The sequence below is a fragment of the Mauremys mutica genome, chromosome 2, assembly GCF_020497125.1.
Source record: "Mauremys mutica isolate MM-2020 ecotype Southern chromosome 2, ASM2049712v1, whole genome shotgun sequence".
Taxonomy (NCBI): Eukaryota; Metazoa; Chordata; order Testudines; family Geoemydidae; genus Mauremys; species Mauremys mutica.
In genome coordinates, this window is record NC_059073.1 from 199,021,789 (window position 1) to 199,045,700 (window position 23,912).

General features: G+C 41.6%; 1 protein-coding gene and 1 long non-coding RNA gene across 3 annotated transcripts in view; one reads left to right on the plus strand and one right to left on the minus strand.

Moving 5' to 3' along the window:
* The window catches only part of VOPP1 (VOPP1 WW domain binding protein), a 95,842-nt gene that overhangs the window by 20,632 nt on the left and 51,298 nt on the right, over positions 1-23,912 (minus strand). The window contains exons 1-2 of one of the 2 annotated variants that reach the window (XM_045007531.1): positions 15,576-15,664; positions 11,784-11,842 (exon numbers count right to left, since the gene is read on the minus strand). In XM_045007531.1, coding sequence (XP_044863466.1) covers positions 11,784-11,842; positions 15,576-15,578 — 62 coding nt within the window. In that variant the 5' untranslated portion in view covers positions 15,579-15,664. Of the gene's footprint in view, positions 1-11,783; positions 11,843-15,575; positions 15,665-23,912 lie in introns of those variants that run through there. The other variant, XM_045007530.1, reaches the window with a different exon arrangement.
* LOC123364972 lies at positions 17,865-19,397 on the plus strand. Its single transcript, XR_006577380.1, has 3 exons — positions 17,865-17,962; positions 18,164-18,279; positions 18,961-19,397. It is a non-coding gene; the product is annotated as an uncharacterized LOC123364972 (long non-coding RNA).

Sequence of the window (23,912 nt, forward strand, 5' to 3'; positions counted from 1 at the left end):
ATGTAAATTATTTCTGTGCATATCATGGGTAAGGTCTGTAAAGCTCACTGGGATTCTTTTTAATACAAGGGATCATGATGATAGGCTACAGATGGGTGAAAAACATTAAGGGATGGAGAGAAATTATTTAGGATAGGAAAGGGCATTTAACTAGGACTAATGGGATGAAATTAAGAAAGGGCAAAGTCAGGGAAAGATTTTTGGAAAGTGGCGTCGATGAGGCTGTCGAACAGTCTCCCAAGAGAAGTAGAGAAATTTCCCGTCACTAAGGAAATTTCAAAGTAGACTGGCCAAGACACTAGTATTGGCAGGGAGATGGACTGGGTGAACTGCGAGGGCTTGTCCATCTCTACACTGGGTGATTCAATGATCACACTTACTGCAGAAGGCTCTGGTCTGCCACTGAGAGATGGAGATGGGTAGCAAAAACGTGTACGTTTGTGTAATGAAAAAAAGTCAGAAAATGCATTTACTTAAATCCAGAGAGTATCTAGTCTATGTTGAACTCAGCCCCGCCAGGCGGTAGCCATGGTGAGCGGAAAAAACAAAGTGAGTCAATGAAATGAGAAAATGATTAATGTTACAGATTGCAAAATAACAAATGTGACCCGACAAGCAAAGACAACAGAGACAGAGATTAGCAGCCTGGTTCTGATCTGACGTCTGTAAATTAGGAGTAAAACCCTTGTAAAACTGTTTTCAAACCAGAATCAGGCCCTAAGGATAGGAAGGGCAGGGGGTTAATAAAAGATTTTTTTTCCTCACAGACAGACTGGTGAATAGCTGAAATATGTATAGGAGTGAATATTTTACTAAATGTATTCCACTATCGGGTGGTTCTGTATATTATTCTGAGTTTTGGGCTCACAGTAAAAACTGTTCTTTGAAGCAAAGCATTGCCTGAACTGATAAGACTGTACAGCCCCAGTGTATCAAAGACACAGGGAAGGAACCCAGTCAAGTGGAAGGGAAAACTGTACAAACATGGAGGAGAGGTTATTCCAAGGACTCCATTCTGCTAGAGCACTCTGCTGAAAAGTTACATTGTGGGGCTGCTTCTCAAAATGGAAACAAGGAACCCAGTCTTGACATCAGTGGGAATTTTGCCTGCGAATGGACTTCAAGACTGGGCCCAAAATTGTTTTAGTATCTTTTGGGATGAGTCTTTAACATCAAGGCCCTGTCTGCCTTCTCTAGACAGTTGTGCTGCATGCTGGGCACCAGTTGATTGCTGCTCTCAGCCCTACTGTTGGCTGCATTTCAGTGGTGGTGTATGTATACGTGACCTGGTTTTCAGAGAAGCTGAACATCCACAACTCCAACTGAGTCAGTGGGAGAAATGGTTGCTCAGCCCCTTTGAAAATCAAACCTTATGTGTCCAAGTTGGGTACTCAAGAATAAAGATACCCCAATCAGATACCTTTGAATGGTCCAGATAAGTCAGTGAGCTGGGCATCAGAAGACCTGGATTCTACTCCCACCTCTGCCACAGGTCTTCTGTGCAACCATGGACAACTCACTTCAGTTCTTCATGCCTCCGTTTCCCCTCTCACCCCTGGTTTGTCTTGTGTATTTTGTTTTCAAATTAGTTGGGGCAGGGGCCGTCACTCACTAGCACAATAGGGCCCTGATCTCAGCTGCTGAAATAAACATAATGAATATAATTGCTTCACAGCTGAATATGCATAACTCCTGTGGAACAGCAGTACTTCAAAGGTAAAATACTAGGTGCAGTACACGCAGGGCCGGCTCCAGGGCTTTTGCCGCCCCAAGCAGCAAAAAAAAAAAAAAAAAAAAGCCGCGACCGCGATCTGCGGGAGCTCTACCACTGCCGCTCCAGTCTTCGGCGCCAATTCGGCCGCAGGTCCTTCTCTCACCCCCGAATTGCCGCCGAAGAGCCCAACGTGCCACCCCTTCCCCGTGGCCACCCCGAGCACCTGCTTGCTGGGCTGGTGCCTGGAGCTGGTCCTGAGTACACGTGACAGCAAGGGAGATACATTTTGTCCACCTACTTGATAAGTCAGCTGGTACTTCTCTGGGTAATTACAAGGACATAAAAGGAAGGAGTGTAGCCCACTGCAACAGAACTGAGCAAGCTCTATTGTGTTTGGGACCTTGCCCATCCTTGGAGGGGGGTGCAGCATTTGGCCCATTAAAAATATTTACAGTCATCTCTTCGCATAGGTTGCAGGCCTGTATTTAGTAGAACAAAGCAGAGAAGCTAGCTAATTTAAGGCTTGGGTTTGGGCAGGCATACATTCTCTATACCATGACAAGTTTTTAATTTCCTAGAGGTGGGAATGTAAATTTTTAATGACGACTGGAATAGGGACTTTTTGTTAATTATCAGGCCTTTCATTTACACATCACTAGCTCTCTCTCTCTCTCTCTCTCTCTTAAACTGCACCGCTGGGTTAGCAATCATATTGATTCTAATGGTATGTCTGCCTTCAGAGATTATGAACATACTTCGTGGGGAGGAGGGGAAGAGGTGCAACGGGTGTACACATTTCAAATTGCGATCTACTCCCCTGGCTTAAGATATGAATGCACAGAAATTCACTCTTCATCAAGCCACCTGGTCCCTTATTTAAAAAAAAAAAAAGACAATATTCAACGTTAATGGTCCAGAACACTAAATCTTACAATAGAATCATCACAGTGTCTTAGATCATTACTGTGAAAGAGTATAGGAGGTTGGGATTTTTCTAAATAAAGACTGCCTGATAACTTTCGCTTTCCTCCTTCACGATGAAGCTCTCTCCTTATGCTCTTGAACTGAACTGAAAATGTATCTGAGACCTTCATGTAATCTATTATGGCTAAATCAGTGACTTTGGCCCAAATCCAGCTCTACATTTGTGTACTGTGCCAGTCATTCAAAATGTCTGGAATTATGCTAGCTGTTGCGCAGTGTCTCTTTAACCCCCCATGCTGTTTTCAATTCCAATGAAGGAGAAATCTGTAGCTAGATCACTTGGCTAAACACACACCTGCTGACATTTCATGCAGCTGTAATTGTCATTGGAAAGCTAAGTGTAAAATCAGAGAACCCAACTTAATTAAAAGCTATAAACATTCACAGGATGCAGAGCATATTAAAAGAACAGGAGTACTTGTGGCACCTTAAAAACTAACAAATTTGTTAGTCTTTAAGGTGCCACAAGTACTCCTGTTCTTTTTGCGGATACAGACTAACACGGCTGCTACTCTGAAACAGAGCATATTAAGTAATTCCCATAATCCAACAGGTGTGATTTTTAGATTGTGATTTGCTCTGAGTCTGACACAGTGCTATTGTATGTATCTTTGAGAATGTATCTACTTTCTGAAGCACTATAGTAATAACAGCAAGAGATTAGAGATAGAAAATAATTGATTTTATATTGTTTTTGGTATTAGTTTTCAGGCACTTGGTAGCACGAAATAAGTATCTTCTTGATTGACTCCACCTGCAGAATACCTAATTACAGGCTTACATTCCAGAGCTAAGCAAACATGGCAACCAACTGACAAGCAAAATGTAATAGAACTAAATTACATTCCTGTGTAATCAGTAATTTGACACCTTTGCAGTAAAAAATGGAGAAAATGTGTGCAAAATTGTGAAATTGATTATGCAATTAAATATGCACAAAAATAAATGCAATCAGTAGCAAATGTACTTCAAAACAAAGAAAAAACTTCAGTACATGGATTATTGTATACATATTGCTGGAACATAATTTTGCTTATTTTTTCATGTTGTTCACAACACTGCTTTTTTATTTTTGGAAGGAATCTGATGCTTATGCTATGTCTACACTATGCAGCTTTTGGCGACACGGCCGTGCTGCTAAAAGGTGCGCAGTGTAGCCGCCATTTGTCGGCAGGAGAGAGCTCTCCTGCCGCCAAAAACTTCCACCCCCAACAAGCAGCATTAGCGTTGTTGGCAGGAGAGTGCTCCTGCTGACAAAGTGCTGTTCATAGTGGCACCTGTCGTGGACAAAACGTGTCCTGTCGGGGGAGAGGGTGTATTTTTTTAACACCTCTGAACGACAAAAGTTTTGTCTTTCATTTGCCAGTGTAGACAAATCCTTAGAATCTAAACAGGTAAAAAACGGGAAATTAAGTAGACATGTACAATCTGAAAAATGCTTTATGTACATATGCAATAATTTATTTTACATATGCATTAAACCAGGGGTCCCCAATATGGTGCCTGTGGGCGCCATGGCGCCCACCGGGGCATCTAAGTGTGCCCGTGTACTGGCCGGCGGACGAGCATACGCTGAAATGCCGCTGACAAGCTGTGTAATCCAGAGGCGTCGCCACCAAAATGCTGCCGATTTTCGGCGTCGCCACCTCTGGATGACGCTGCTTGTCGGCGGCATTTCGGCGGCAACGCCTATTGACGTTGCTGCTTGTTGGCGGAATTTCGGCGGATGCTCGTCTGCCGCCACAGTCCTCCATGGCTCGTTGTCTGGCGCCTGCCTGACGAAAAAGGTTGGGGACCACTGCATTAAACTAACCTATGTGGGAGAAACAAATATTAAAGGGGCATCCAACTCTAAAATAAATACACTTCTTTCTGTAGGAAAGTGTTTTATCTACTAATGATACAAGTCAGTCCTAAGATTACCACAACTGGAAGAAATTCAAGAAAAAATATTTTTTCTATTTTTGTTTATTTACTATGCAGACTGGACAACATCAATAGTCAGTTTTGATTTCACTATATAAGCACTTTTCTGTTTTTTTTCAGTGGGTCTTTCACACAGGAACAGATTGGCTACTAAACATGTTATTACCAATCAAGTTTATACACATCTGTTACACTACCACCCTTTGTAGCTTCTGATTGGTTCAAGCTCAGTAAGCTGTAACCCAACAGGCTGATCTGAAACAGTGTTTGATTAAGCAAATTTGGATATCACCAAACTAGAAAACTGAACATACCTTAAAAATCACTGAAGATTTTGCAACTTTTGCCTCCTGATTTGCCTTTTTTACATAAGCAATTTATTGATTACAATAAGGGGCAAATTAATGGGCTTGTAACAAGCAAACCTTGGTCCCAATCCTGCACTTGGATGAGCTAAACAACTCCTGCACCTGGGCAGAGGCCTACTAAGTTCATTGACTACACATGGAAGCAGAGATCAGCACAAGCAGATCTGATTGTAGGATCAGGGCTAGTCTTTGTAGTACAGTAACTCCTCACTTAAAGTCGTCCCGGTTAATGTTGTTTCATTGTTACATTGCTGATCAATTAGGGAACATGCTCCCTTAAAACGTTGTTTGGCAGCCACCTGCTTTGTCCACTGCTTGCAGGAAGAGCAGCCCATTGGAGCTAGTGGTGGGGGCTTGGAACCAGGGTGGACCAGCAACCTCCCTATCAGCTCCCCGCTCCCCTAATTTCCCTGTGTGGCAGCTGCCCAGCAGGCTATCAATTGCCAGCAGTTTAGCTGTCCCTCCTCTCACTGCCATGTGTTGCTCCTGCCCTCTGCCTTGGAGCTGCTCCCGGGAGCCTCCTGCTTGCTGTGCAGGGGAGGGGAGAAGAAGGGGACTAACATCAGGGTGTCTCCCTCCCCCCTACTCCTGCCCCCCACTTACCCTTTCTCCATATAGAGCAGGGTGGGGATAGGACAGGCCACAGCTGCTGTCTCAACTTCCTGATCTTTTTAAAGGCAATGTACTTAGAGTGGGGTCAGCATACTTAAAGGGGCAATGCGCATCTCTCTCTCTCTCTCACACACACAAGGTGTGTGTCTCTGTCTGCCATGCTGTCTCCCCTCCCTCCATTCATGCTGCCTTGTAGAGTGTGAGGCTACATCAGGGGTCAGCAACCTTTCAGAAGTGGTGTGCCGAGTCTTCATTTATTCACTTTAATTTAAGGTTTCGCGTGCCAGTAATACATTAACATTTTTAGAAGGTCTCTCTCTATAAGACTATAATATATAACTAAACTATTGTTGTATGTAAAGTAAATAAGGTTTTTAAAATGTTTAAGAAGCCTCATTTAAAATTAAATTAAAATGCAGAGCCCCCTGGACCGGTGGCCAGGACCCGGGCAGTGTGAGTGCCACTGAAAATCAGCTCGTGTGCCGCCTTCGGCACGCATGCCATAGGTTGCCTACCCCTGGGCTACATTAACAACAATGTGTTAGCCCTTGAGAGCTCAGCCGAGTGCTAGTTCATCATTTAGCAGCAAGGCATTCCCTGGGAAATATCCTAATCCCTGACTTCACCACCTCAACCAAGCTTCACAATCATCATTGCTGTGTACAGTATTAAACTGTTTGTTTAAAACTTATACTGTGTGTGTTATGTGTATATATATATATATACACATATATAAATATATATACACATATAAAAAAGTTTTTTGTCTGGTGAAAAAATTTCCCTGGAACCTTACCCCCCCATTTACATTAATTCTTATGGGGAAATTGGATTTGCTTAACATCGTTTCGCTTAAAGTTGCATTTTTCAGGAACATAACTACAACGTTAAGCGAGGAGTTACTGTACTTCTTTATAACCTGTGTAGGATTAGTATAATGTTTCATATGCTATCTTCAGTATTTTATGACGTAATTCTGGGGAAATTTAGCAAGCCACTGGTAAAAAGAAAATTAAAAGAAAGCAGTAATTTTTACCTCACTGGGATTCTGCAAAGGCACAGAAATATGCACTATTGGATCCCACTGCAGGACAGAAGGATAGATTTGATGTCCCACTGCTCTTTGCTTCTTTCCTCCCTCCCATCCAAACATTCCCCCAACCATGGGCCTGATCCAATGGCTACTGACGTCAGTGGCAGTCCATTCATTTACTTCAACGAGTGTAGGATTACACCCTATCCCACTTCCTTCTCAAAATGGCTGTGCTGCTCTATAGAACATACTATCAACTCCGGAGAAGAAATGAGATGCTGGATTCGGTGACTGGGATTAGATCATTTTACTAGGTGCTCTGATATGATGGCCATGATTGTAAGAGGGAAAGATAAGATATGGCTGACCTACCTAAAACATACTCTTGCTTGTAATGAAAGACAGACCTGGGATCATCACCCTCACACTATTTTAAGTAAGTAAAAACCAAACACCCCTCCGCCTACCCTCCACCCCCACTTCATTTGTCAGCAACAGGAGAAAAAAAAACAGTACAGATAAAAGCACCATTTGACACAGAACATTTGATGTGTGCGTCAGTCTTTTGTGATCTAAAATATTAACTGGCATATTATAAAAATGTTCTGTGTCCAGATCTCACTTTCTGTTCAGATGAGAGAAATGTTCAGAACAACTCATCTCTCTGTCTAGGCTGTAGTTATGTCTGGGTTAAGGCTGGGATAAGGTTCCTTGTACAGTCCTCGCCCTCCCCCGCACCTATTCCTGTGCATTCCTATGGACACAGTCACAATCTAGCTCTTAAACAGGGTCAGGGATACTTACGCATATCTCCAAAGGGGCAGAATTGGAATCCAAAGGTCAATGCATTTTCGATTACCAGTGAGCCACATAAGAACCTTACTCAAGTGAGAGCAAAATAATAGATGGGCCTTCCTGGCATATGACTCAGGAAGATAAGCAGCAGTGGTTTGAATGGAGGGCTAAAAATGCTGAGTGCTTTTTTTTTTTAGGTCAGCAGTAGAACAGCCATCCTCTTCATGGTGTACAAAGAAGGCCTGAACATTGTTTTTTGTTTTTTACGTTTTGATTGGAGTTTTTAATAGACAAGATTTATTGCTTTGGGGTTTCTTTAACTGGGAATTTCTTTTCAAGGCGGGGGGAGGGAGTATTTTTGTTTCCGGCATATTTCACAATAAAAGTATATCTGCTCTTCCCTGATTTGGCTGAACAACTTGTTGGAAGTCTCAGGGATGTTTGGCCTTCTCTTCTCTTCTCTGAATTGAAATCTTTAACAACACTTTTCCCCCACCCCAGTGTTTCTCAGGCATCTGAGATAGATAAAACACATTTCATCTGAATAAAGATAACGTCCTCTCTCAATTAATTGGGTTTTCATCCTTCCATGTCATCATCCTGCCAGGTCTCCAGCCACCAATAGTTTCAAAACAATAGACAAAAGATGAATTTCTAATGTAAAAAATCAGCAGATAATTCAACAATTTTAACACAGAGAGGCCATTTCTAGACATCATAAAGCAACAAAAGAGGGAACAAACCCAATTATTTTCTTTTGCAGATCATTGTTAACTTGCTCCTTTGCGTCTCCCATTATAGCAAATAATGTCTGCTTAACGACCAGCTGTTCTGTCTCAATCTATTGAAAGTTCCCCACAAGCCAAATCCTTGTTTTCCCTTTCAATAGCCATAATCAAAACATAATCCAGATTCCCCTACAGTGGTTGAAGCTTGCTGTATTGTTAGCTGCACTTTACCATTAACTTTTCTGCAAGCTGTAACAATAGGAAGGCCTTTCTCACTAAGGAAGGAAACCTCTTTATGATCCCAGCTGGCAACGGCAAAGGACACCTGTACGGATAGGGCAATCTAAGCATCTTCCTTTCTGTAGTGTAATCTACAAATCTTCCTGCACACAATGGATATGTACTACAAAGCTTGTATCTATCTTGCCAAACAACTACTGGCTCTTGTGTGAGATCTCTTTCCATGCCACTTTTTCCAACGGCAATGTCCTTCAGATGTGCAGTACTCTTAGGATGCAGTACATTTCACCTCTGGGCCACCAGCTCCAATCCCGTACCGCTCATTAGGGACTGAAAGTTGTTCCTGTCTCATAAGTGTTTGCTGATTCATCTGAAATAAAATGATGACTTCATTCCAGTTCCTAAGGCTACAGCTACACTACAGCACTACACTCTCCGTTTGGTTAGGTAATCCCCCCTCTCCCGCTTGAATCATGCTCCCTCCCCCCCCCAAAAAAAACTGTGGAACTAGGATGATATTTGCCACCATCATATTGTTCGTTCTGCTGGTGTGTTTTATCCCTTGGCCTTACACTGTATCTATCTTGTCTATTCAGATTATAAGTTCTTCAGAGCCGGGACTGTCTATTACTCTGTGTTTGTATAGTGCTTTGCACAAGGAGGGTCCCACTCTTGGCACTACCATGATCAACATGATCCATCATCATCCAGCTAAATGGTACAGTGTCCAGCACTGTCCCACCATAGGGACATGTGAAGAATCCCAACAATTGAGTAGGTCTGTTAACAATTAAAAGAAAACTCCTACAAATGGAATAGTCTCTCTCACAATTCTCAGCATAATGTATGAGCTGTCTCCATTTCAGTGTTGGGGGTGGTGGGGTGTTTACAACTCCAATTACTGTCACTGATGGATTAGAAAATAAATACATTGTCTCCCCACAGAATAATCAATCTTAGCATACAAGGTACTGGTAAGCTGGTTGCCTCAAGAAAAATCATTAGGAAGCATCCTTGTACTTGGGAGATCTGTCAGTTTCGTTATTGCAAATAGTCAGTCTCTGGTTTGGTCTGTGTGTGTAACCAAGGCTTTCACTAGTTCATGTTGAATTTACCTGGAGTATAAACAGACTTAGCCAACACCAAAAATGAGAGCAGATAGAACCTCGTGTTAACAAGGAAAACAGCAGTCTGCTACAATTGTGTGTGAGCAGAAACATAAGTGGAACCCCGGTGTGATGATGAATAATGTGCTCCTGAATGTTAAGGTACAGTGGAATTTTCATAACATCTCAGATTCTTTCCAGTATTGCAGCAAAAAAATTAAATGTAGGCGGAACTAAACTCCTGTTGTTATGAGGATGGAAAGAAAATTAAATTATTTAAATTAATCATCTATTCTGGCCAACAGCTTATGAGTAATTCTGAACATTTTGTCACCTAAAAAGACAGTCAGATCCACATCATATACCAGTTAGTATTTTAAATCACAGATGATTAACATGCATGTAAAATATTGTGTGTCACTTCAGAGAGCTTTGCTTCTTGCCTGCCTTCCTGGCTGCTCTTGTCTGCAGTGTTTTTCTTCTGTTTCAGGCAGATGAAATGGGGGTGGAGAATAGAAGGAAGGCTTGTTCTTATGCAGTATAATGACTGTTTTTATCCCAAGTCCCTCATAATAAGCAAGGATGAGTTTGCATAGGGAACGTTTCACCTATCGCTTCTACCTATCCATCTATCCCACATTCGTTACAATAGTATGCAAGCGCCCAACAAAGTTATAAAATCCAAATGACAGAATCCAGCAGATCATCTCCTTCCCTCCCCCAAATCTTTAGGAATGTTCCCCACACCCACCCATCCTTCCCACCCACTTGGTGCTAAGTCAAAGAACTGAGTTTTGCAAGTATAGGCTGCAATTCAAGAAAGCACTTAATCATGTGCCTACACCCCATTGACTTCAATGGTATCTAACAAGAAGCATGTGTTTAAGCTCCCTTTCTGTTCAGGGATGCCATAGCTTGCTGTAGCACTCTCATCCTCTTCTCCACTGCTGCTAGCAGCCTGTGTTCACCTGCCTAAAGGCACAGACGGGGCAAAACAGGCAATCCAACCATCTATGGGGTGGAAGCAGGCTGAACAAAGTTGATGGAGGCTGTATATGAACTGAGCACTGAGGCCATGTTAGCAAAAATGGTGTTGTTGGTAGTGGTTCCATTCAAATTTTAGACTTATGAAAAGGAAGGTTCTGAAGATGCAGCGTGATTCCGTGGGTAGGAGCCTAGACTGAGACTCATGAGACCTAGATTCTGTTCCCAGCTCTGCCACTGAGCTGCTGTGTGACCTTGGGCAAGTCACTTCACTTCCTTCAGTTTCCTCATATGTAAAATGGGGATAATGATAGGGAACCCCTGTGTAAAGTGCTTCAAGATCTCTGGATGAAAAGCGCTAGCTAAAAGCTAGGTGTCATCATCATCATCATCCAGGGTTGGGACCGTCTCTTACTATGTATCTCTGCAGTGCCTAGGACAATGGGCCCTTGTCTCTGCTGGATCTGTACTCAGTACTGTAATACAAATAAATCATAATAATAATAATAATAATAATCTGGGTACCTACATCCTTGATCCCCATGTTATTATTTAACCATATCCAGGATGCAAGTACCTATTCGTCTTTCTGATAATTTCACCTGGTACATGGATAGCAAAAACCCTATACGAAGGCATGAAACATTCAATCCTAAGAACAAATCTCTCCTGAAACGAACTGGTTGGTAATGCAGGTGGCCATCTTCACAGGCACTTTCCAATCTAGAAAACAATGAACGTCTCAGGACTACTTTATGGCTGAACTTGATGTAAACTTGGATGCCACTCACTAACAACGCAGCTACACTCTGGGTAACAAATAACCTCAGCTCCCTTGACTAAACAAACAGTAATACCACAGAGACAAATTTATTTTCAAAGCCTGCTTGGTATCCTGCCCAGTAACCTGCTCCTTGCTCAGAACAAAAAGATATGATCATTGCCTCATAAAGCACCAGCCACCTTTCCTTGTAACATTCTGATGGCAGACCTGTTTATAAACTCCTTTATTCTTCTCTCAGCTTAAAAGTGGCCTGAAAAGTGGGGGAAATGTACTTGTGCTCTTCTTTTTATTTTTTTGCTTCTCCATGCTATAAAAAAGATGTGAAAGTTTAGATTTGTTTTGTTTTAATTATTACCCCCATGCACTTGCTTTTTTACTTGAGAACCTTCTTCTCTGCTCTGGAAGACTCTAGGATAACTGGAGAACTAGTGAAACAATTCCATCACAGGAATCAAGGGAGTGAAATCTGAGGAACTGAACACATATAGAAGAAAATGATGACTACTTACATATAATATGTAGGATACAACCCTTCAAAGTACCAGCAATGCTTTTTGGCCTCTGTACACTGGAAAGAAAGAAAAACAATATCATCTTGGTGTTATTATTAATTTAGGGCAATCATAATTTATTATAAATACAGGCATCAAATAAATATTATATAGTCAGACAAGAAAAAGGTCTCTGTTCCCAAAGATTTCACAATCTTAATAAATACTACTATTGTGAAATCAGACATCTTGAACTGTAATATGCACCTTTGGGCCCCGGACTCTGCAAGGAGGTGCCCACAGAGGTCAGTGGAGCTCCAGACAGACACGGGGCTCTATCTGTCTGATCTTAGCTCCGTGCTTCACAAAAACCCCAAAGATAAAGGGAAGTTAAGAGCCAGTCAGTATCACGAGTCATTTATGAAACAATTCTAAAGCATCCTCAACTGAAATTGGCTACCCAATTCATATGACCACACATTTAATTAGTCATTAGTTTATAGCAGAGAAGTGATAATCTTTATGTAATCTCCGTGCAGATGGAATAGAGCTAGGAAAGGAGTAAAGGCAACAAACAGTGTTGGGATATTTTCTTATTTCTCTACAACAAAAATAAAATCAGTAAATGTTCCAAGGTGCATGGTAAAGTATCTAGGAAAGGAGACCGCTCTCGGCAATCTAGTAACATTATTCTCTTTCATGTGAACTTAGTATAATCCTATTAGAGGATGGGGGCAGGAATTTTTTTCTGTGTGTGAGGCAATACCTATCATTGTGGACATTACCAGAATACAAACAATTAATAATAATAATGATGATGGATGATGATGATGATGCTTGGAAAGGAAACACAAACAGAGATGTCAAGTATAAGGTAGCATATACTGTATAAGGCACAAAATATTTCTATACACTTCACTGGCATCCATAACGTCAGAATGAATGATTATAGCTACATTTCCAGAAGTTTCATTGCAAACTATGTTTCTTTGATGTCACACAAATGATACATTCTTTGATATCTTCCACACACCAAGAGGATTTTACCTAGGGAATGTTTTGTTGGGTTTTTTTAAAAGTTAGTTCAAACTTTTCTCTCCGTGGAAAGCCCCTAATGGCCTAGTTTTGAGGGCATTTATAATGTCCGTAGGGCTTAACTCACTCTTTGTTTTAACTCTGTGGCTCATCTTTAAAAAAAAAAGAGCTCCTCTAAGATTATCAGCCTCTTTGAATTCCAGGAACACAGAATACATCTGGGCAAGAGAGAGAGAAAGTGCTTTTAGAGTCCTGACTCTCACTATTCATTAATGAGAGAGGCTGTGAGCCCTTTATGAAGCACCTCATGCGCGGATTCAAACACAGAACACTTATTGCCCAAGAAGACCATTTGCTATAGATTAAACAGTTAAGACTGGAAGAAAAGACCCTTGTCTCACATGATCACTGATTGAGTGGTAGGGCTCATGCCAGCCACCTATTAACAGAGACAGGCTTTGGGCCCTGTAAGAAGGACCACAGTTTTCAACTTAAAAACAAAAGTAAGCCTCTTTTCCTTCTGAAACTGACCCCGTTTTCCTCCTCAGACTGATGCTAAGATTGAAAACAACATGCAGCTGGGCTCCATTCCTGCAGCAGAAGAGCTAAAGATCCACCCGCCCACACACACACACACACACACACTTTGTGTAAAATGAGTCAGTTAAGTTTGGGGTGCACTCAAAAAATCCTCTTACTAACCCTTCCCAGATCAGACTCCACTGACCCTCTTCTAGTCCTTGAGAGAGGGGAATGGCCATTCATTTCCTATGACAGTCTTGACTCTCTCCTCTCCTAGTTCCCCATCTTCTCCTCTTCTCCCTTCCTCCCTGATCCCAGCCACCCTGCATTCTCTCTGACCTCCTTCACAGGCAGCTGCATCTTCATTTATCAGACAAAGAATCATGACATTATTTTAAAATACTCTGCCCAGGGGGCTATAAAATGGAGCTGGAAAGCGAACAATGAACGTCCAAGAAACACAAAACATCCTCCCCTAAGCATCCAGTTTCCCCAATTATTTTACAATAAAAATATATGTGAGCTGCAAAGGCCTGCGAGGCTGTCTTTGCAGCATCAACCACCTTGCTCACTGCTGAGACCCCCCCAGCCCTGGCAGAGCGTTTGATAGCTCAGCGTTGCAATGATATTTATAACCTTTAAATACTGTTATTTAAAAAATCATCAAGTCACTCACATTCAAAGCAAAAATAATTTTAAATCATTCTCCTTTCGTCCTATCATTTTGATAATGACATAACCATATCAATGGGAGGGGTGGAGGATAGCTCAGTGGTTTGAGCATTAGCCTGCTAAACCCAGGGGTTGTGAGTTCAATCCTTGAGGAGGCCACTTAGGGATCTGGGGCAAAAATTGGTCCTGCTAGTGAAGGCAGGGGGCTGGACTCAATGACCTTTCAAGGTCCCTTCCAGTTCTAGGAGATTGGTATAGCTCCAGTTATTACCTTTAATTATCCAGTGATTACACTATATTATTTAAATAAAATAAATCTCATAATTAATTGTCCAAATTAAATAGCCAAAATAAATTATTTTGTATTTGAATTTTCCTGCCTGTTGCCCAGGGCCTTCTCCACTGCCAGCAGTGTCGGGGAAGTGCTGCTGCTGGTACCAGGCACAGGAGCAGCTCTGGGACAACAGGAGGCAGCAACTGAATGCAAGCCCAGCAGCGTTTTCCCATTTCCCCCTTCCCCTGCCTCCTACTATCCCAACCTTCCCTCTCCTAAGGCCAATGCATAGAGGCAGGCAGGGCTCAGTGGCCGAGCAAGTCTCTTTTCCTTAGCCCCAAGGCTCTCTCAGCTCTGCCCGCATGCCCAGCCTTGAAAACAATAGCAAAAAGGAGCTTTTTATCTCATTGCCAGAGCTCTCCCTGCAGGCTCCAAAACCCTGTGACTCATGATCAATTTGTGAGCACTAGCTATACTGTCATTCATTCCTGCAGCCCAGCCTGAATCTCACAAACCTGGCTCAGTAGCAGGAAGGTAGCGGGTCTTTAATTCCAGTTTCTCCTTTTCTGGCCACTTGAGGCCGCTGTGGCACCAAACACTGCCTCTCCTTGCTGGCCATGCTGGATCAGGGCCAGGGACAGGAAGCTGGAAGGAGAAGATGGCAGGGGCAGCAATAAAAGGTATGGGGGGGCTTCGGTCTGGCCTCAAATGCCCATGCCTCTTCCCCCTGCAGCCACCTGCTCAAGGCTTCACAAGCACAACCCCCTAGCCTCGCACCTAATGCCCATCTCCCATCAGCCCTCTAGCCCCCTGGAGCACACCAACCCCCTGCCACTTAGAAGGCCCCTGCCACCCAGCACCCTTTACTTCCAGGAACCCTGTGAAACCATTATCATCTCCAGGAGCCCCAACACCTTCAGCGCTAAAAATCCCAACAGCCTTCCACACAGCTACCTCCAGCTTTCCATGCACTCCACCTCGGCCAATTATGGCCTCCGATACCCTTGAACACCCACACACCTACCCACTCCAGCCACAGCTGTCAAATTCTGTTCAGCTCCATGCCCTGCCCGATCCTCACCACTGCTCAGGACAGGGCCTGTTGACCATAAGCTGACATTTATGGTTATATACAACTATGCAAATTGTTTCGTTAAACAAATAAAATGTCACAAGCCAGATGGCACAAAACTTGGCAGCTAGGTAGCCCTGTGGTTCAAGAGAGCTGGAGAAGTAGGTTATTCCCTGCTAGACATGAAGCTTCTCTGAAATTTAAAGGGTGGGGGGAACAACTTGACAACTACTACCATTCAGTGTCTCCCTGCTGCATGTCGTGACTACTGCTGGGCTGCACTGCAACAGGAGAGAAGGGGAAGAACAATGGTGTATGGAATGCCCACACAAGCTCCTTTGGGCAAGAATTGTCTCTTTGTTATGTGTCTGTACGGCACCTAGCACAATGGAATCCTGGTCTCTAGGCACTATGGCATTACAAATAACAAATAAACCAATAATAAAACAGCCCTCAACAACTGGTAGATAACAGCACCCCTCTCCTCAGGATGAATTCAGTAAAGGAAAGTCATTGTGATTGAATTATAATGATTAAATATGGATATTATCACAGTACCAAGAGATACCAAAAATCAAGACTGGTGCTCCATTGTGCTAGGCGCTGACAAAGTCCTTGTCCCAAAGAACTTGTGTTTCGTTTAGGTCTTGAAAAAGCTACTTGCCCATGGCAAGACAGACAATGAGACCTGTGATGTAAAACCAATCTTGCTTATGACCCTGCTGGTGTTTTAACTTTTATGATGGAAGATTTCTCTCCATTTTGGTTGTAAAATAGTTTATCCCATGTCCTTTATCAATTTGGCCACATTATCATGAAATGTAAATAAATATAGAAGTGTGTGCATTTTTTAATGAATGATGCAGGCTTAATTGGTGAGTATAGGTCAATTCCAAAGAATTAATGGCCTGTGTATTAGCCAGATTGCATGAAGCATTTCTCAACACTGGTATTTAGAAAAAAATGAAAAATCATAGATTAGACATCATATATCTGCTTCTCTGACATATTGCTACTGACTGCTTTCTTTAACAGGAGGTAATGACACGAACTGCAAGCTGGGCTTTCCTAAAATCACTGAACTCATTTAGGTTTCCTCTAAGAAAGGACATGTGCTTTCTATCACAGACCGAAGCAGTTTTCTTCAAAACGACTCTGCGACTAAGAACAATAGGGAAAAAAAGAAGTTGTTAAAATACTAACTCTTTTTAATGCCACCAGAGAGCGGGCAGTCTGCTTGTTAAATGTCTGAAGCTATTCTGCGGATCATTAGTTGCAGTATGCAAGATTTACAGAAATACTACAGCAGGATCCTCCTCCACACCATACATCATTATCTTCAGATTCACCAGTGACTTCAAAGATACCAGGTCAGTCTGAACAACGCTCAAGACTGGGCACAAAGGATAATGCAACATGTTCCCTCATAGTGCTTTTACTGGGACTGGAGGGAAAAAGAAAAGGACTACTAAGAAGTTCACCATCGGTATTAAAACACTTTCAAATAAAGATGCAATTCATTTTTTTTTGAGGGAAACGGCGAACAAAGAAATCTTTTGTGGGTGGAAGCAAGGGATTGTTTTTTTATTTGAAGGTACATTAAGTCTGAGTTTGTAAAGTCTGTTCCAATCCAGATCCTCATCTGATGTAATCTGGCAAAGCTCTACTGATTGCTAAATCAGTGGACCTACACTGATTTTCATCAACAGAGGATCTGGCTCCTTCTTTTTAGTCAGACAAAGTGCAGGCAACAGCAATACAATTTTTCTCTACACACATAATCATGAGGACTTAGAAAGGTGAATATTGAGCACAAGTGGGAATTTAGCCATGTGACCTGTCACATTAACAATTACAGAAATGGTTCCTAGCATTTTATAGCAACTGTATCAGTCAGTGCCCACCACCTCCCATTCAGCTGGGCATATACGAAACTGCAATAGACTCTGGGCTGTTCCAAAGCCCATTCTCAAAGCCTCAGTCTCTGCTGAAGATTGAAGCTTCCACGGCTGAATGGAAAGTGGGCAATAAAAGCCCATCAGAAGCACAGAACAGAATCTTCTCATTAAAGGCCTGAATAATTGAGCAATGCCCAGTGTGGCTTAGGGAAGGAATACTCAGTCCAACATATGTTCAGGACAAGGACACCCATGCAATCAGGCCATGACTGGCTATAGCTAAGTGTGCATGTTTGCTGGAGGTAGAGGAGGTGGGGACAGAAGGCACAGCAGAGAAGGTGTGCTGCTTTTCCACATGCAGTGTACCAACCAGGTGCTTCCATACTTGATCCAAGAATCAACTCCTCCCGCCCCCATTACACATGATTCCGTAAGGACACCTTTCACAGAAGTCACTTTCGTGGGTTTGCTGCAGATTTCTCTGTTAGGGCAGCAGAAATTTCTTCTGCATCGGGGACCTGAACTCTAGAATGTAGCCCAAGTGGTGAGAGCCAGCTGCTACGGGCTAAAGAACCAATACTGGTAGACATGTCAGTGGCAGGGAATCACTGTACTGCAGGAACCCTAAACAAGAGCTGAAAGCATTCCGAAGCACAAGCTGTTTCTTAGAAATGGATTGTTGAAATCAGTGGGAATTCTGCATGCAGATGTCTGGAAGAATCAGGTATGTAGACTAGAAAATATGCCTGGTGTTATTGCTTTTCCACAGACCAGGAGAGGAGCTGAATCCCCCCTGTCAGATTAATGGATTTCCCAATATTAGGGCTGCACTGTTCAGTATCAGTATGGGGTGAAACCAACCTGCTAGGAAGTGTGGTTTCATTTAGCTTTGTTTGAACTGGCAAATTTCATCCTTATTTCCTAGTTGGTGGCTCTGACAAATGAGGGCAAAGGTGATCAGACTTGAAGCTTCCCAGCTACCGAACTCATCAAACAAGTGATTGGTGACTGCAGCAGGTGTTCCTTTCATGTACCACAATGGTAAGGGTACACTAAAACACCTCTGGGTTTTTTTATACTCACTTTTTAACAAGTGGATGAAGATACTAAAAAACCTTGCATACCAGCTCTATCCCAGGTCAGAGACACTCTGATCTTCTGATTAGTCTCTTCCTCTCAATCTAATAGGAATAATAGCTCTCTGAAGAGACACTGTCCCTTAGATACAGCTGAATCCACCAAGCCCCAATATTAGACAATTGCATGACTCAGGTCTTTTTACATTTTATATTACAGACCTTGCTGTTTCTTGCCATTCTCTTTGGATCTTCTCTTAGACAGATGGGGATATTATTCACACAAGATTCACAACAGAAGCAGATTCCCTACCTTAGCTTCATTAATCCATGTTTGGCAACAATACAATTTTACCACAAGCAGCTAGTATTTAGTAATTCCTTTGGCGCTCACAGTACTGGCATTAATCATCATATTTGTATTTGGAATTAATGTGAATTAGCATTAGATAGCATCAGAAAGCATTACATTACATTAAAATCTATTAGCGTTTCCTATATAAAGAATACAACAGCCTTTCAATGCAATTTCATTTTAAGAGGATACATCACTGATTTCTTTGCCATTATGCACTAACTGTGAATGCATTTCAATCCTAGAGCGATATAATTTTAATTGACTATAATCTCTTCTTCACTGTTCCAGAAAAAGATACCCACATTTTCCAAAATGTATGAATGAACAAGAGTACAATTGTCTCACACAGGGATCACCAAACCTAACAAACAGACATGGATAGTAGGAGTACTGGAGAGGTAGGAGGAATGCTGGAGAGGCTCAGATTGTTTTTCTTACTGCTGCTTTGGTTTACATCAGACATGTCTGTCACAGGGAAGACTATCCACCATGAGCCTGCAAGTGGATAAAAGGCTTGAGAGAGATCAATGACACCCTCTGCTGTTTCTCAGAGGGATGAGCAGCACCTCACTGTGCCAGGCTGTTGCCTTCATAGCTGTCAAAAGCAGAACCTGACACATGCTGCAATGTGATCTTAGACAATTTTCAGTTTCAACCCAATTAAATGCAGTGTCTTTCATTCAACTGAAACAGAGACCCTCCAGATAGAGGTGAATTGTGCTCTCAGGACCCTGGACAGTGCACAAGGACGCAAAAAGCCTTTTCTGCCAATAGGTTGGTATTATGAATGGGTTGACAGAGAAATGCATTAAGGATTCTGTATGTTCAACAGTGAATGGAAAAGGCCATTTATTTGTTACCTATTCTTGAATTTTAAATCAATAGTCCTAGAGATGATGACTGAATTCCTGCATTTATAGAAACCCAGCAGCCCAGAGACAACAAACAGGTATTATCTGAATTTGGCCAAGCTTCAGGAAGTATGAACATTCTGTAAGTATCAACAGAACCATTGGTTAAAACATAAGGCAGAAAAATAAAATGTGGATAATATTTAGAATTTGACAAAGAAAACTGTCTCTCTCCATTCTAATGTTGGTGAAGTTGGCTTAGTATTGCATACATTTCATCCAGGCAGGAAAGTTATATTTACAAACAACTTTTTGAAGGGTCTCAAAGCATTTTATAAACCACATATTTATAGTAATTGCTTAATTCTGTTCTCAAAGGCAGCCACCTCTGGGAGAGAACATGAAAGCGGTTCACCAGGGCATAGCAATACCACAAACCATTTTAGGACAGGAAGAGAATAACAATGTTTGATCTGTTTGAAACCAGAATGATAACACTGTATCTCATTGAAACTACAGGGGAAAGTTTAGGTATGTGAAATATAATCAGCCTACTTAGAATCTGGTCAGGACATGAGGACACTGAACCAACTAGCTGTGAAAGTGCCAGAGGATCCTTAGTGAACAGAAGTGGTCTGGACCTTGGTTTTCATCTTATTCATCAGACATAATTTGCTATCATCCATTGAACTTGACAGCACTTTGTGTGGATAACAATGCACCTCTTTTTTCTGACCTTCTCGGTAGGACTGACCATTCATACAAAGACCTTATAACCTTGTGAGCTGAAAAAGGCACTTGAAAAAGACACTTGAAAAATCAATTTTATGAGGTAAATCCTGTCAGTGGTTTCTCAATGCACAATCCATATCAAATGGTGCTTACACACAGGCTTCAATGGCCAAAGTGTGGAAGATTAAACAAGATATTAACAAGGGGTTTCAAGGACAACGAAACAATTGCACCACCCTCTTGCCTAATGTTTTACTTTGTTGTGTAGTAAAGCTGAACAAGATCCACACAGATGGTCTAATGACAACACAACACTGTGTACATTGGGGGATCCAATTTAGGTCTCAATCTCGTTTGCTAGCAGGGGCCCAACTGCTGGAGAAGAAGGGAGCACATCATGTTACTCCAAAGTCTAGTTCTGGCTAAAATACACAGCAGCACAGATAGTCTCTGAACAGAGCCACAGCCAAATATCCTTGCCAGAGGGAAGGTAACCATTGTGTGTGGCCATTGTGTGTACTAAGGGAGAAGGAAATGAGAAAAACTGAACAGACTGATGAACAAGTGGAAATTTCTCTGCTAGACCAATGCAAAAAGGTGGTTGGTTTGCAGATTCACCATATACTGGGTCCATTCAAGACAGAGCTTACTAACAGTCTCGTTAGGGGTTAAGCAAAACACACACGCATGCGCGCGCACGCACACACAGAGTAAGGAGATCAAGGTACGGGGGGACTCTCATCTTTCACAGAGTCTTTGGCAGTTCGGATGAGTGTTGGACTCAGCCTAGCAGCCATCTCTGTGCTCTTTTTAATTGTCACCGGCTGCATCCTCCCAACATGGCAGAGCTATAAGAAAAGCACGGGGCTTCCTTTTATAGGAGCAACATGCTACACACAGAGCATCAGAGATCCCAGTTGCCTCCATCGAAAACAAAGGTGCAGAGACCTAGAAGCAGAATGCTGACGTGTAAACAGGTGCTTTTCCCAATAATATTGAGTGTAACCTCCATGATTATTCCACTTCCTTTCATATGTGCATGGAAGAATAATGGCAGGGTAATTCAGGGCCCACCTTATAAAACAACCCATAAAAAGGGAGGATAGATGTAAGGGAAGAAGTAAAAACATACCAAAATTTAGGCTATTCATGAATCCCTCCCACAGTGTCTTTAAAATGGATATTATCCCTTTCAGGAACAAGATTCCTTGCTTTGTATGATGCTGAACTCATTTTACCTCCCTGCAGGTAATGAAGTGAGGCAGGATTGTCTACATCACTGCCATCAACATTGTGATGAAAAGGAAAATAATAAACATGGTCCAGTGTGGCCAGTGCCACTTTCAAGTACAGAGAGTACAAACCTCACTCGCTGCCCTCCAGGAACTGCACTGAATGTATTTTCCTGAGACTTGTTCCACCTCCTGCACTGACCCTGAGGTGTGAGGTACTCACATATTGAAGGTTGCATCATTCACATCAGAGTTTAAATTCAAGTTCTTCCCATCCTTGTCTAAACAACTCCAACATTCAGTTCCTTTGTTAAAAAGGTTTAAACTGGAATGTTTGGCTACATGTTTCCTAGGCAGATTTTGCTCCTTCATTTTCCCATCCCAAGAATAAAAATGCCCCCCCCTTTTTTTTTTCCTTTTTGCCACTAAGCATTTAAGCCTTCAGGAGCTACTTTCCATCTTCCATAATAATTAAACCAAATTTCAGGAAAGGTCAAGTATAACAAGATGGATTCAATGCCTGATTTTCTATCTCATGCACTCACAGAGGAAGAGAGCAGGCCAATGACAATGGCTAGTGTGCCAGACATCAGTTAGTTAAACTATGACAACCCATCAAAGGCTAAAAGAAGGAGAATTTTTTTGATGGTCCCATGAACTAAGAGGCTTTGTTTTGTTCATGTTATGTGCGCTTTCTTTCTCATTTGCTCGGGAGAGAGGACACTGACATGATTGTCTGCTGCTACATAATCACAGCTCTTCTCTGTCCTCTTCCTACCAGCATTATTTATCATTCCTGACATTTCATCTGATAATGAACTCGTTCTCCATGTCTTTCTTCAGGAATAATAATCAAAAGTCAAAATATTTCTTTTATCCCAGTGAAGCTTTTTTCCTATTGTTTCTGAAATATTTATTCCAAAATTTCAGTTACGGGATCAAAACCCTATGGGCTGCAAAATCTCGCAGTATAAAATAAAGTTTGTATCATCAATCACATACATTCAGTACAAGGAATAGAGCATGCAAACTATTTTAAGTCAATTAATATTGATAGAATAGACAGACAACCTAATATGGGTCCCTAAAAGGTATATGTGCCAGGCCTACTTCTGAACTTGCAAGGAGTTTATTTTTTAAATCCCCTTATGCATGGTTATGAGTGTCTGTTCACTCTAAATCAGATTACGTGGGCCCCATGTGTATTAAGCAAGTGAACATATGAACACAGAAGAGAAGTCAAATAGATTGCATGGAAGTCATTTTGAGGTGTGAAAGTCAGTTCATGGACAGTTTAGCTACTTTAGCACTATGAGCCTGATATTTATTCTACCTGCCTACATAAGGTATCCAAGGGTGGAGCTTTTTTAATGGTCAGATTCTGCCAGCCTTACACTGAATAGTAAGCCCAGGCACATTCTCACGATCATCTGTCCCCTGCAGGGAGAATGGCATGAACTGTCATTAGTACTGTGCCCTCCGTGTTCCCACAATATGCCTATTTAAAACTCAATTTGACAGTCTAAGTAAGGCCTAAATTTATTATAATTTAGTTAAATCGTTTACATTAAATGTAAAAAAAAAAAGGATATTAAGCTATACATGCTTTCTGCCATGTATTAAAGAAAGTCAAACCACGGAACTGGTGGAAGTCACTGGCTAAGCATCGCGAACCAGAATTGGCTAAAGTTCTAAACCAGCTGTTGACAGCAGGTGCAGAGCAACAATTTCTACATTTCAGTTTATTCAACTAGTTCAGTTAAATAACTAATTCATTCAAAGTTAAGAAACCTACTGGGGACAGGAAAAAGCAGGAAAGCTTGTCTTCCTCTTCCAATCTATGAATAAAAATGAAGTGAGAAGATGAGATCGGTTAGTTCTAAACACCTGAAGGACATTGCGACCAGAAACAATCACTTCATTTCTCTAAACTACAGATCATACTTCATTTGTTTAATAAAATCAGTTAGTTTGAAATGCAAAACATAGTTTGATAAACTTTTTTTTTCTTATTTATCCAGCACATTTATGCATAGAGTTTAATGCCAGAAGGGACTACTGGATCATCTAGTCGGATTTAAGGTAGTTTTATTTAATAAAAAATGCTGGGGGTTTGTGGATTTTTAACTGAATTTGAATGTCCATTCAAACAGAACTTGATACAAATTGCCAGTAATATGTAATATAATCATGTAGTAAATAAGGAATGCATCACTCACCACTTTTAACATAATAAAAATGTAAAAATGAAGATTCTGAATAAATGTAAGTGATATAATTGCTTAAATAAATAGCATATCCTCCTGGTTAGCAAAAAGAAGCACCAAATTTTGGGTAAAGGCTAAATTTAGTTGCAAATCAACATGTTTTAATGGTTACCAACCTATCAGAATCAACTGTTTTTAGGAAACTAAGAAGCACAAAT